This window comes from Chiloscyllium punctatum, chromosome 10 (assembly GCF_047496795.1).
Source record: "Chiloscyllium punctatum isolate Juve2018m chromosome 10, sChiPun1.3, whole genome shotgun sequence".
Taxonomy (NCBI): Eukaryota; Metazoa; Chordata; class Chondrichthyes; order Orectolobiformes; family Hemiscylliidae; genus Chiloscyllium; species Chiloscyllium punctatum.
In genome coordinates, this window is record NC_092748.1 from 23,763,185 (window position 1) to 23,778,400 (window position 15,216).

The window sequence follows — 15,216 nt, forward strand, 5'->3', positions numbered from 1 at the left end:
CCAAAAGTATAAATCCTTCTCTGCAGCCCTATATGACTTGCAAGAACACTGGTCCCAGTACAGATCAAGTGAACTCCATCCCAACGGTACAGTTGCCTCTCAGTACCCCGTCGGTCAAAACTCATTCTTCTAAAACCAATCTTTTCGTCACATTTTCAACTGTTTAATCCTTTTTTTACCCCATGCTGATTTGCTTGTGGCTCAGGTCATAATTCAGAGATTATTATCTTTGTGGTCTGCCTTTTTAATTTAGCCTTTCCCAGCTTATATTTCCTCACCAGAATCTCTTTCCTGGTCCGACCTGTCTTGCTAGTTCCCAACGTGTATAACATCAAGATCCTTTTCCTCTCATTCCAAGTTCTGTCTCAACTCTGAGGAAACTTTCTTTACCTGGGGAGATAGCACAGTCTTCAGATTATTGAGAAAGCTCTGGCTGGTAAAAGGAGGGAAAATCCCAAGGTAATCTACAATATATCAAATAGGCAGAGGACAACCAGAGAAAGAGTAGGGCCCATGAGGGACCAAGGGGGTAATCTGTGGGTAGCACCAGAGGTCATTGGTAGAGTGCTGAACCAATACTTCACATTCATCTTCACCCAAGAGAATGAGGATGAAGGTGTTGAACCCGGGGGAGAGACTGCGGGGTGCTTGAGCAAATTGACACATGGAAGGACAAGGTATTGGAAGTGTTGGCTGGCTTAAAAGTGGACAAGTCTCCAGGTCCAGATGAATTGTGTCCCAGGCTATTCTGAGAGACAAGGGAGGAGATTATAGGGGCACTGACCCAAATTTTTAATCCCTCTCTGACCACAGGGAAGGTGCCAAGAGGTCAGAGAACAGCTAATGTGATTCAGATATTTAAGGAGGGTTATTGAGATAAGCCAGAGAACTACAGATCAGCGGTAGGGAAACTATTGGAGAACATTCTGAAAGAGATCATTTATCTCCACATGGAGAGGCAAGGCTTGATCAGGAATAGTCAGCATGGCTTTGTCAGGGGAAGGTCATGCCGAACAAATATGCTTCAATTTTGTGAGGTATGTATATATGGATTTCAGCAAAGCCTTTGACAAGGTCCCAGATAGGACACTAAACAAGAAGGCAAATGCACCTGGAATGCACAGGGTATTTTGATAAAGTGGATTGAAAATTGGCTGTCACTTGTAGGAGGCAGAGAGTGATGACAGAAAGCTATAGTGACTGGAAGCCAGTTTCCAGAGGCATACCACAGAGACTCGTGCTGGCTCCCCAGTTATTTGTCACGTGTCTAACCGACAGAGATGACTGTGTGGGGCGCGGGGAGGAGTTGGATTAATAAATTTGCGGATGTGATAAAGATTAGTCAGGTGGTTAACAGCGAGGTTGAGGGTCTTGGGCTACTAGATATAAACTGGAGTGGTTTAAACGGGTAGATAAATGGCAGGTGGAACTTAACCCTGAAAAGTGTGAGGTGATACACTTTGGAAGAAATTATTTATAAGGAAGTATTCCTTGAATGGCATGACACTAGGAAGTTCTGTGGAACAATGGGACTTGGAGTGTTTGTCCACAGATCTCTGAATGCAGAAAGAAATGTTTGTTGCGTGGTGAAAAAGGCACTTACTTTTATCAGTCAGGGCACAGATTACAAAAGCAGGGAAGTTATGTTGAAGTTGTACAGAACTTTGAGACCACAGCTAGAGTCCTGTGTGTTGTTCTGGTTGCCATGGTACAGGAAGGCTGTGATTGCACTGGAGTGGGTGCAGAGGCGATTGACTAAGATCCTGCTCTGATGGAAAAGTTAAGTTATGAGGAAAGGTTAGATAGGCTTGGGTTGTTTTTGTTGGAGCGGAGAAGGTTGAGGGGCAATCCAATTGAGATGTACACGATCATGAGGAGCATGGACAGAGTGGATAAGGAGCAGCTGTCCCCTCATTGAAGAGTAAGTCACGAGGAGACACAGACGAAAGACAGGAGGTTGAGGTGGAATGTGAGGAAAAACATTTTTACCTTGAGGGTGGTGACAGTCTAGAATGTGCTGCCTGGAGGGGGTGGTACTGCCAAATTGCCTCACATCCTTTAAAAAAAACCTGGATAAGCACTTGACACATCATAACATTCAAGGCTGTGGGCCAAGGGCTGGTAAATGCGATTAGGTTGAAGCTCAAAGTGTTTCTCAAGGGTTGATGCAGACTAAATGGGCCACCAAGACCTCTTTTGCACGACATGATTCCATGACTCTAATGCTCTGGCTGCAGAGAACAGTATCTCTTCACTGACTGCACTTTCCCCTCTTTCAAGTGCATTCCTTTTAACCTCTGTGCTCCCACCTGAATAGTCCCCTGCACCATTGGCAGATTCCTCTGTTTATGAATGAGGTAAAGATTGTCAGCACTCAGCCAAATTGCATGACAAGAATATTTTGGCATGCAGGAGAAAGTGAGGACTGCAGATGCCAGCAATTAGAGTCCAAAAATGTGGCGCTGGAAAAGCACAGCAGGTGAGGCAGTATCCGAGGAGCAGGGGAGTCAATTTTTCGTGCATAAGCTCTTCATCGTTCCTGATGAAGGGCTTACACACAAAACATTGACTCTCCTGCTCCTCGGATGCTGCCTGACCTGCTGTGCTTTTCCAGCGCCACACTCTTCGACACGTTGAGGCATGTGCCCATTAAGAGAACTTGAAATCACAGAATCACAGAATTGTTCTGGCACACAGGAGGCCAGTTGGCCCCGTGATGTTTTCGCTGGCTGTCCAACAATTATTTTGTTTTGGTGCTATTCTCCCTCACCTCCTCATAACCTTCGGATGTTATTTATTTTCAAGTAATCATCGGACGCCCTCTTGCATGCCTCAGTTGAATCTGTCCCTAGCACATTTCCAGGAAATCTATTTGAGATGGTTTTATTGGGTGGAAAATCTTCCCACATCACATTTGCTATTTTGCAAATCAGTGTCCCCTCACTCTTTTGTTTTTACAAGCATGAAATGTTTCTCCCGATCTACTTTATCCATACCTCTGATAATCTTGAAAACTTATATCAAATCTCTTCTCTGTCTGAACCTGCCCAATCTATCGGTGTAACCTCTGGGATCTTGTCTTTCTCCAGCATTGCAGTGCTCTCCTCCTTCCCTTCTTTTAATATCTTTTTGTATTATCTTATTCTCAGGAATATTTTTCAGTGAGTCTTGCCCTTCCTGAGCATATGTCTGTTATTTTCCACAACGTATTTATTTTCCACATGGCTTAGACAGGAGGAATAGAGTGATGGTGGAGGGTTGTTGACATGGTTGGAAGCCTGTGACCAGCAGTGTACCACAATGGTTGGTACTGGGACCGTTGCTGTTTGCTGTGTAGGTTAATGGCTTGAAGGTGAATGTAGAAATTAATAAGTTCGCTGACGACTTGAAAATTGGTATTGTTGATGCTGTCAGGCTACAGTCTGCTGTTGATCAGGTGGTAAATTGGGCAGAATAATGCAGAAGAAATTTAATCCTGATAACAATGAGATGATGCATTTTGGGAGGTCCAATAAGGGAATGATATACGCAATGAATGGTAGGCCCCCCTCAGTACTGAGGAACAAAGGGAAATGCTGTACAAATCCATAGATCCCTGAAGAGGTGTCAGCAAAGGTAGACAGGGCAAAGAAGAAGGCATAAGGGATGCTTGCATTCATTAGCTGGGATATAGAATATAGGAGCAAGGAAGTCAATAAAACATTAGCTAGGCCATAGATGGCTGCCACACTGTTGGAGGCTGCGATTGCACTGGAGAGGATTTAGAGGAGATTCGCCAGGATGTTGCCTGGAATGGAAAGTATGAATTATGAGGAGAGCCTGCATAGTCTGTTTGTTTTCCTTGGAGCAGAGGAGGCATCTGATCGAGGTGCACAAAATTGTGAGAAGCATAGGTAGGGTAGATCGTGATAATCTTTTCCTCATGGCAGATGTGTCTAAGGATAGAGGGCATAAGTTTAAGGTAAGGAGAATGTAGTTGAGAGAGGATCTGAGGGAAGGTTCTTTAATACAGAAGGTGGTAGAAATATAGAACATCTTGGCTGAGTGGGTAGTGGAGACAGGTACTCTTGCAAGATTGAACCAGTATCTGGATGAGCACCTAAAATGCCGGGGTATAGTAGACTATAGACCAAGTGCTAGTAAATTAGATTAGTATAATTCAATGTTTGTTGGTCAGCATAGACATGCTGGGCTAAAGGGCCTGTTTCTATGCTGTATGTCTCTAGGATTTATGACAATCTGCTATGCTTTTAACTCCCCAATCTTATTTACTATATTTCATGCATTCATACATGTGCTCAGTAACCCTGACTTGGATTTTGTTAATTTCTCCAATTTCAACTATTAACTTACTGTTCCCGATGCTAGTATTATCTGGCTCTCTAAATATTTTGTGGACCATGGTTTTCTTCTCTGAAATTCTCTCTTTGTTCACACACTTCTGCCAAGTTAGTTCAAAGTGTTCCCAATAGCACTAGCAAAATGCCATGTACGGAACTAATTTCTGGCTCTGTTCAGGAGCATCTTGTATGGTGTCATCTCCACAGAGCCAGACCCAGGAATCTAAAATCTTGCCTTCAGTACCACCCATTCAGCCAATCATTCATCTGCCTTATCCTCTTACTGTGTGACCTATCCAAGTCATTGGTATCAATGTGAGTCACAATTTCTGGCTGTCCACTCTCTCTCAAAAGAACATCTGTAGCCACTCTGTGACTTCCCGAGATACAGTATACCATCCTAGAGTCATATCTGTGGCCAAACGCAAAGACTCCCTGTTGCCCGAATTAATGATTTCGCTATCACTATCGCTCCTCCTTTCTCCTTCCTTCCCTGCTGTACAGCGGAGCTTGCTTGTAGTGTCACAAATTTGACTCTGACTACGCTCCTATGAAGAACAAATGCTTTCATCAGCTTCCAAAATGGTAAACTATTTTGAAGTTTTATCTTTGTTACAGGACACCCAGTTGGGGTTATTTGTGTGCATGCAAAAATTGAAGACAAAAACTAAATGTAAAAATGGGTTATTCCAATTGGGTAACTGCCGGGGTGAGGGGTGGGTGGGGGGGAGTGCAGCACACCTCTGCTTCATTAGCACTCAACTGTAAACCCAGCTTGCCATTCCTGATTATGACCTGCTCACTACTTCTGGGAGACTAGCATATGATTCAAGCAAGAACAAAGTGCACTCTATAATAAAATATCTGACCAGCGCTCACTTTCTTGGCTTGAAGTTGCAGTATAAGAACTTGGCTGCTGTAGAACACAAACTCAGTGAAGAGTAAACTGGCCCTGAGCACAGAAGGGAAAGTGCGGCTTTGTCAAAACGTATTCCCCGCAAAAGTCAGATCCACAAATTGAACTTAAATTGTTTTTAATTTCAGAAACTGGAGAACGAACGAGAGAACTTGGATGAGCGTTCAGATACAGCAGCATCCACAGCACGTAAGTTCATGTTTGAGAAAGAATGATAGAATTGTTACAGTACAGAAGGAGGCCACTTAACCCATCATGTCCATTCTGGCCCTTATACTGAGCAAGCTCAGCCCAAACAGCCCACCTCTTTAGATAAGGATGTGAGGGATGTGGTTGATTTGATGCTTATAATGTGAATGGGTTGTTTATTAATATAAATACAGCTGTACAGTATGTTATGAGATTAAAGTCGCTGTGAACTGTGAAACAGTTAGATATCCAGGATGTCTGGTACTTTGAAATCTAGAGGTAGATGATCAATCGTGATCTGTTTGAATGTCAAAGCAGAGACCATGGGGCAGATGGTCTGCTCCTTCTATTCTGCTCCTTTTGTTCTTTTGTCTAAAGATTTATACAGCACGTGTACTGGAGAAGAGTGGAATATACTCAGAGTGACAAATAAAGGGAAGATGTACAATTGGAGATATATGTATTACATGAGAACATAGAATAAAATATTTAATAATAAACTAAAATCAAGCAAATGTACCATTGAACTATATCCTGCCAGTAGTTTATCTTTTCGAGCCACATTTGAACCACAGAATTCCCTCCCTCAGGGCATTGTGGACTGCAGTGGTTTCAAAAAACGTAGCTCACAATGACCTTCTCAAGGGCAGCTAGGGACAGGCAATAAATGCTAGCCAGTCTGTGTCTCTTGCACCCCACAAAAATGAATTAATAAAAAAATAGATCCAATAATGTTTAAGTCATTTTTAAGAATTTTTGTTCAAAGTTGTCTAGAAGTCCACATTTGCACCTTATTGAGAATGTTCCTCAAGGAAGTCACAGCACATAGAACACAGAACTGCGCAACACAGGAATGGACCCTTCAGCTCAAACGTGACGACAAATTAAACTAAGCCCTTGGTCCATATCCCTCCAGTCCTTGCATATTCATGTGCTTATCTAAAAGACTCTTAAACACTCCTATTGTTTATGCCTCCATCACCACCACTACAGCACGTTCCAGACTCTGTCAAAAAAAACTTGCCCCTCACATCTCCTTTGAACTTTCCCGCTCTCACCTTAAATGCATGCCCCCTAGTATTAGACATATCAACTCTGGGGGAAAAAAGATTCTAACCATCAAGTCTCTCTGTGCGCTTTGTAATTTTCTAGACTTCCATCAAGTCTCTCGTCAGCCTCTGCCACTCCAGAGACAACAACCTGAGTTTTTCCAGCCTCTCCTTGTAGCTCACACCCTCTAATCCAAACAACATCCTGGTAAACCTCTTCTGCAGCCTCTGCAAAGCCTTCACATCCTTCCTGTAAGGTGGCGACCAGAATTGAATGCAATATTCCAAGTGTGGCCTTGGTTATTATTGATTGTCGGGAGCAGAAAAGATTGATGGGGGATCTGAGATGTATAAAATTATGCAAGGCATGGACAAGGTGAGTAATAAGCAGCTGTTCCCCTTAGTTGAAGGGTGAATAACAGGGGGGAGTCATTTTCAAAGAGTTTTAGAGGGGAGTACTCAAATGGTGGTGGGTGTCTAGAATGCACTGCCTGGGAGAGTAGTTGAGGTGGGAAACATTCAAAGTTCTGGGCCCAGTGCAGGAAAGTGGGACCTTTGTAGATAGTAGTGTATTTTTGGTGGGTCAGACTTGATGACTCAACAATCCTGTTCTGTATTTTATGGTTCTCTGATTTTCATGATAATTTAGGTAAGGTTTCATGACTTTACACAGAGCTGAATAAAGATAAATGTGTCTGAAGTTGCAATATATGTATTTCTGTTTGACATTAGGCTTGTTAGAATATAGAAGTGCTGTGTCCATGCTGACTCTCAATAGGTCCATCTCAGCTTATCCTACTCTCCTCCCTTTTCTCTGCAAATCCTTTCTAATCAGATGATTACCGAATTAACTTTCAAGCACAATGACGGAATCTGCTTCCAACACTCTCAGGCACTTTGAGCTCTCTATTTTACATCCTAACCACATGCTGCATAAGGAAATGCTTTCCTCATATTGCCAATGGTTCTTTTCCCCAATTATTTGAGTATGGTGTCCTCTGCTTTGCAACTTAGGTGAATGGTTTCTCCCTACCATGCTGACCACATCTTTCAGGATGTTGAGCACTTGATACAAATCTCTTCTCAGGCTTTTCCTCTGGTAGGTAGACAATCCAGTTTCATATTGTCTCTCCCTAAGTGGAGCCCCTCATAATCAGAGCCATTTTTGGAAACTTTCTATGCTTCAATATCTTCACTTTTTTTTAATGTGTTGCCAGAATTGGACAGTATTCCAGTTGAGAACAAAGCGGGGTTTTACAAAAGCTAATCATAATTTCATTGCTCCCTGTTCTCCATATCTCTGATTATAAAGGATCCCTCGACACCTTATATTTGCATTTTTGGTTACTAATGGAGTTGAAAAGGCATTGTGTGACCCACCAGCCCTCTTCAGTATGTCTTTCTCTGTTATGCTTGCTGGCTTCTTTGATTGTGATCCTGACATCAAAGCTGAAAATGTGTTGCTGGAAAAGCGCAGCAGGTCAGGCAGCATCCGAGGAACAGGAGAATCGACATTTTGGGCATGAGCCCTTCTTCATGCCTGAAGTGTCGGTTCTCCTGCCCCTTGGATGCTGCCTGACCTGCTGCGCTTTTCCAGCAACACATTTTCAGCTCGGATCTCCAGCATCTGCAGTCCTCACTTTCTCCTATCCTGACATCTAAATCAGGTATCACCTGGATAGGAAGCAACTAATTTGAGACAATTCCAGGTTCTCCCAGGGCATGGGAAATTGTGAAATTGAAATCCGATTTGCCAATGGCTGGCTGTGCGTGAGCCGCTGGTTCAGAGCAGGGTATACAATGAAGTCTGGACCTGTTCTCCAGTGGATATGACTACTTCAGCCTTAGTCAGCACAAAGAAAATATAAGTCTTGCATTGGACTGCTCCAGGACAGCCTTATCTTGAGGCCAGGTTATGACCAGAACCTGTCTTAAGTTGTCTTCTCTTGTGTTGTTTGTATTGACAAGGAAACACAGGCAAGGATGGCCAAAGCAAGTGTAACATTCAGCAGTCTTTGAATACCAGTCTGAGGATACAAAGCAGTGAGCCCACCTATTATATTCGAAAGTCTGAAAATTGAAATTAAGACTTGGACAATGTGCCAGCAGATCTTTAGCCATTTGTACTTGAGCTGCCTTGGAAAACCTCTGAGCGTGCCAATCAATGTCATGGTGAGACTGTCATTGGTCTCGTCATACAGCTGCAATGCCTGACAATCACTTACCAAAGTCAATCTTTTATGGAGTGCTTGAGTCTGGCAGTCAATGGAAGTGCTACAAGAATACTCTGAAGGCTTCACTTGAGAACTGTGATGCTGACTTCAATTCATGGCAGAAGCTCGCCCAGGATCACTGCACCCGGCTCAACCAAATAAAACATGGTGCTGCCTCCTTCGAAAGCAACTGAGTATCAGACTGTTAAAAATCACACAACATCAGGTTATAGTCCAACAGGTTTAATTGGAAGCACACTAGCTTTCGGAGCGACGCTCCTTCATCAGGAGCGTCGCTCTGAAAGCTAGTGCTTCCAATTAAACCTGTTGGACTAAAACCTGGTGTTGTGTGATTTTTAACTTTGTACACCCCAGTCCAACACAAAATCATGAGTATTGGACAGAGAGAGAAAAGACATATTGTCAGAGGGAAGAGTGTGAAGCCGGAAGTTCTTGGACACATTGGTAGGAATGACAGGGTTAGGGAAAGGGTTAAGGCTTTGCACAGTGAATATAAGAGATTAGGCATAAGGTTAAAAAAAAATCAAGAGCAGTGTCTCTGGTTTATTTCCAACTGCCAAGTTGTAATGAGGGAAGGAATAAAAGGATAGGGGAGATAAATCAATGCTGAAGAGTTGGTGCAATGTGCAAGGATTCGGGGATTTCTTGGATCATTGGGATCTCTTTTGGGACAGAAAAGACCTGTTCAAAAAGGATGAACTGGAAGGGACCTGTATCCTGGTGGGGAGATTTGCTATTGTACTTCGTGACTCTGGCGAGAGTGGGGTGGGAGTTTCCTAAGCAACAGTGAAAATAGAAATAAAGATAAAGATGGTTCTGAATCAGAAAAGGGCAAGTTAATTAGAAAAGACAGACGAGAGCAAGTCAGAGAACCATGTAACTCTGAAGAATTAAACTGCATTTATCTCAATATTAGAGGCCTTTACAGGTAAGACTGATGAACTTGGGGCATGTATGGGAACATGCAACTGGGATGTCATAGCTATTACAGAAACATGGCTGAGGGAAGGACGGGACAGGCAGTTCAATATTCTTGGTTTTAGATGTTATAGGAAGGATAAAAAGGGAAGTGAAAGAGGAAGAAGAGTGGTGTTTTTAATTAAGGAAAACACCACGACTGTTATTAGAGAAGGTATTTCTGAGGAATCATTTAGTGAAAATATATGGGTTGAAATTAGAAATAAGAAAGGGATGATCACCTTGTTGGGATTCTACTATAGGCCCCCAATCATCACAGGGAAATTGAGAAGCAAATATGTGGAGAGATCTCAAATATGTGTCAGAATAATTAAGTTGTTGTAGTAGGGGATTTTAATTTTTCATACATTGACCGGGGCTGCCATCGTGTTAAAGGTTTGGATGGTAAAGAAGTTGTTAAATGTGTTCAAGAAATGTTTCTTTCTCAAGGGGCAAAACCTGACCTTCTCTGGGGGAATAAGGCAAAGCAGGTGACAGAAGTGTTAGCAGGGGAACACTTTGAGACTCGTGAACGTAATGCTGTTGGTTTTAAAATAGTTACAGAAAAGGATAAGTCTCCCATGAAAGTTAAAGTTTTTAGTTGGAATATGGCAAATTTAAGGATCTGAAAGAAGAACTTCCAAAAGACTTCTGAAATAGATGGTTTACAGGTGAAGGGACGACTGAGAAGTGTTGAGGTGACAGGTTAGTATTAGACAGGTACTGCCACACAATAGGAGAGAGTGAGGACTGCAGATGCTGGAGCTCGGAGTGTGGTGCTGGAAAAGCCCAACAGGTCAGGCAGCATCCGAGGAGCAGGAGAATCGACCTTTTGAGTATAAGCCCTTTCTGATGAAACGTCGATTCTCCTGCTTCTTGGATGCTGCCTGACCTGCTGTGCTTTTCCAGCACGACTCTGCCACACAATACATTGCTGTCCACCATCATCCCTGAGCATCAAAATCCATGGTGAACCCATGGACAACGTGGATCATTTCCCATACCTTGAGAGACTCCTCTAATTGCAAGCAGACATTTCTGAAGAAATCTAACATCGACTCCAATGCACCAGTCCAGCATTCAAATGGCTGGGGAACGGAGTGATCAAAGTACAAGATCCCAAACCCAATACCTAGCTCATTATCTCCAGAGTGGCTGTATGCATCATGGACGATGTTCAGCCTACACCACAAACCACCAGCACTGCCTTTGCAAAATCCTGCAAGAGGAGAAAGTGAGGACTGCAGATGCTGGAGATCAGAGCTGAAAATGTGTTGCTGGAAAAGCGCAGCAGGTCAGGCAGCATCCAAGGAACAGGAGAATCGACGTTTCAGGCATGAGCCCTCAAAATCCTGCAAGACCACTGGCAGGCTATGCCTACCAACATGGGCATCCTCTCTCAAGCCAATGTCCGCCAGGCACTGGTCATGGAAGATGTAGTGCCACCAAGCAGCATCTGCTCAGCAATAACCTGCTCAGTGATGCCCAGTTTGGGTTATGGCAGGGACACTCAGCTCCTGACCTCATTACAGCCTTAGTTCAAACATGGATAAAACAGCTGAATTCCAGAGGTGAGGTGTGAGCGACAGCCCTTGACATCAAGACTGCATTCAAATGAGTGTGGCATCAAGGAGTGTGAGCTACACTGGAATCAATGGGTCTTGGGGTGATAAAAGCTCCACCGGTTGGAGTCACACCGATCACAAAGGAAGATAATCTTTGTTAGAATCATAGAATTACAATGTGGAAGCAAGCCATTCAGCCATCAAGTCCACACCAACCCTCTGAAGAGCAACCTATCCCACTACTGTATCCCTATAACCCAGCATTTCTCATGGCTAACCCACCTAGACTGCACATCCCTGGACACTGTGGCAATTTAGCATGAACAATCCAACCTAATCTGCATATCTTTGGACTGTGGGAGGAAACCAGAGCAAACCTACACAAACACAGGCAGAATGTGCAAACTCCACATGGCTAGTCACCCAAGGCTGGAGTTGAACCCAGGTCCCTGGTGCTATGAGGCAGCAGTGCTAACCACTGAGCCACTGTGCCACTTTTCTTGGGTATAGGAAAAACAGCCTTGCCTGACCAGAGATTTGTGAATGATAGAGGGGATTTCAGAGATCAGTAAGTGGAGCCGCCCATCACACATTACCTAACCTTTGACCTGCAGTGATGTAGTTGATGTCATTGACTGAGTTCAGATGTTGTTTCATTGAGGCCATCTGCTTTTTTCATTGTGAGGAGGTGACAAAGGTGATTGATGAGGGTAGAGCAATGGATGTTGGCTACATGGACTTTACTAAGGCTTTCGATAAGCTCCCTCATCCACAAGGTTAAGATGCATCAGATCCACAATGACTTAGCTGTGTGGATTCAGGATTGGCTTGCCCATAGAAGACAGAGGGTAGTGGTAGAAGAGTGGTTTTCAGGCTGGAGGTCTGTGACTAGTGGTGTTCTGCAGGGATCTGTACTGGGACCTCTGCTATTTGTGTTATATGTATATATATAAATGACTTGGATGAAAATCTAGATGGGTGGGTTAGTAAGTTTGCAGATGATACAAAGATCGGTGGAGTTGTGAATAGTGTGGAAGGTTGTCAAAGGATACAATGGGATATAGGTCAGTTGGAGATATAGTTGGAGAAATAACAGATGGCGTTTAATCCGGGTAAATGTGAGGTGCTGCACTTTGGGAGATCAGATGTTAAAGAAAAGTATAGAGTTAATGGCAGGACCCTGAACAGCATTGATGTACAGGGGAATCTTGGGTTCCCTGAAAGCAGCCACACAAGGAGATAGTGGTAAAGAAGTGCTTGTCTTTATTATTTGGGGAATTGAGTACGAGAGTTAGGATGTCATCTTGCAGCTTTGTAAGACTTTGGTTCGGCCACTCTTAGAGTATTGTGTTCAATTCTGGTCACCACATTACAGGAAGGATGTGGAGGCTTTGGAGAGGGTGCAGAAGAGGTTTACCAAGATGCTGTCTGGATTAGAGGGTATGAGCTATAAGGGGAGGCGAGAAAAACTTGGCTAGTTTTCTCTTGTGTGGTGGAGCCTCCGAGGAAAGTTGATAGAAGTCTATAAAATTATGAGATGCATAGAAAGGGTTGACAGTTAGAATCTTTTTTCCCAGAGTTGAAATGTCTACGATTAAGGGGGCAGGCATTTAAGGTGAGAGGGGGCAAGTTCAAAAGAGATGTGAATGGCAAGTGTTTTTACAGAGAATGGTAGGGGTCTCAAACACACTGCCAGGGTGATGGTGGAGGTAGGTATGTTAGGAGTGTTTGAGGGACTTGTAGATAAGCACATGAATATGCAAGGAATGGAGAGATACAGACCAGAGGCAGGGGGAAGGGATTAGTTTAATTTGGTGACATGTTTGGGACAACATAATTGACCAAAGGGCCTCCTTCTGTGCTATACAGTTCTACGTTCCATGTCCTACATTCTATGCAAACCACTTCCTCTGCCCTCCCCCTGTGATGATTGCTTTTTCTGTGACTGTACTCCCACCCTCTGAATTGTTTCCTGAAACCTTTGCAAACTCTCATCCTACTTTCAAAGACCCTCCCAAAACGATGCTCTTTTGTTTTATAAGCTCTGTCCCAAACTCCATCGATTTGTCTTTTCCTCCTCCCCAGTGTTAATTTGGTTTCTTTTTCTGCAGTCCAATATGGTGGGATATTGTTCACATTTGTTAACTTTTTTTTGTGCTTTGAAAAGAGAACTGAAGTGCCTGTCAAACATTGTGTTTGTTTTCTGTGCAGGCAGCTTGGATGGACAGGGCGATGCGCTACACAATGCACTGAAGCGAAGAAAAGGCTTGCTGCAAAAACTGAGGGTAAGCATCGGGAGGAGATGCACCCCCCAAGACCCTTGTACGCGCAGGCAAAGCTTTACAATTTGCAGACTTCAACAGGAGCCCTCCACCACTTCCCCTGGCATCTTCATCTGCGTGAAAAAGTTGCCCCTTAGGTCTCTTTTATATCTTTCCCCTCTCACCCTAGATCTATGCCCTCTAGATTTGGACTGCCCCCAACCCAAGGAAGAGACTTTGTCTATTTATCCTATCCATAATTTTATAAACCTCCATAACGTTGCCCCTCAGCCTCCGACGCTCCAGGGAAAACACCCCGAGCCTACTCAACCTCTCCCTACAGCTCAAATCCTCCAACCCTGGCAACATGCTTGTAAATCTTTTCTGAACGCTTTCAAGTTTTACAACATCCTTCCGATAGGAAGGAGACCAGAATTGCGCGCAATATTCCAACAGGGGCCTAACCAATCTCTTGTACAGCCACAACATGACCTCCCAACTCCTGTACTCAATACTCTGACCAATAAAGGAAAGCATACCAAACGCCTTCTTCACTATCCTATCCACCTGCGACTCCACTTTCAAGGAGCTATGAACCTGCACTCCGAGGTCTCTTTGTTCAGCAACACTCCCTAGGACCTTACCATTAAGTGTATAAGTCCTGCTAAGACATGCTTTTCTAAAATGAAACAATTCACATTTATCTAAATTAAACTCTATCTGCCAATTCTCAGCCCATTGGCTCATCTGATCAATCTGAGGTAACCTTCTTCGCTGTCCACTGCACCTCCAATTTTGGTGTCATCTGCAAACTTACTAACGCTACCTCTTATGCTCACACACAAATGACGAAAAGTAGAGGACCCAGCACCGATCCTTGTGGCACTCCACTGGTCACAGGCCTCCAGTCTGAAAAACAACCCTCCACCACCACCCTCTGTCTTCTACCTTTGAGCCAGTTCTGTATCCAAATGGCTAGTTCTCCCTGTATTCCATGAGATCTAACCTTACCAACCAATCTCCCGTGGGGAACCTTGTCGAACACCTTACTGAAGTCCATTTAGATCACATCTACTGCCCTGCCCTCATCAATCCTCTTTGTTACTTCTTCAAAAATCTCAATCAAGTTTGTGAGACATGATTTCCCATGCACAAAGCCATGTTGACTATCCCGAATCAGTCCTTGCCTTTCCAAATGCATGTACATCCTGTCCCTCAGGATTCCCTCCAATAACTTGCCCACCACCGAGGTCAGGCTCACCGGTCTATAGTTCCCTTCTTAAATAGTGGCACCATGTTAGCCAACCTCCAGTCTTCCAGCACCTCACCTGTGACTATCGATGATACAAATATCTCAGCAAGAGGCCCAGCAATCACTTCCCCAGCTTCCCACAGAGTTCTCGGGTACACCTGATCAAGTCCTGGGGATTTATCCACCTTTATGCATTTCAAGACATCCAGCACTTCCTCCTCTATAATATGGACATTTTTCAAGATGTCACCAAATATTTCCCTACATTCTCTATCTTCCATGTCCTTTTCAAAAGTTAACACTGATGCAAAATACTCATTTAGCATCTCCCCTATCCCCTGCGGCTCTATACAAAGGCCACCTTGATGATCTTTGAGGGGACTTATTCTCTCCCTAGTTACCCTTTTGTCCTTAATGTATTTGAATTCTCCTTAATTCTATTTGCCAAAGCTA

The 15,216-nt window shown here is 43.7% G+C and overlaps 1 protein-coding gene across 2 annotated transcripts in view; it reads left to right on the top strand.

The window, feature by feature from the left end:
- c10h21orf58 (chromosome 10 C21orf58 homolog) overlaps positions 1 to 15,216 on the top strand; it is a 64,125-nt gene that overhangs the window by 14,532 nt on the left and 34,377 nt on the right. For both annotated transcript variants that reach the window (XM_072578705.1, XM_072578706.1), the window contains exons 2-3: positions 5,385 to 5,445; positions 13,462 to 13,535. In XM_072578705.1, coding sequence (XP_072434806.1) covers positions 5,385 to 5,445; positions 13,462 to 13,535 — 135 coding nt within the window. The remainder of the gene's footprint in view (positions 1 to 5,384; positions 5,446 to 13,461; positions 13,536 to 15,216) is intronic.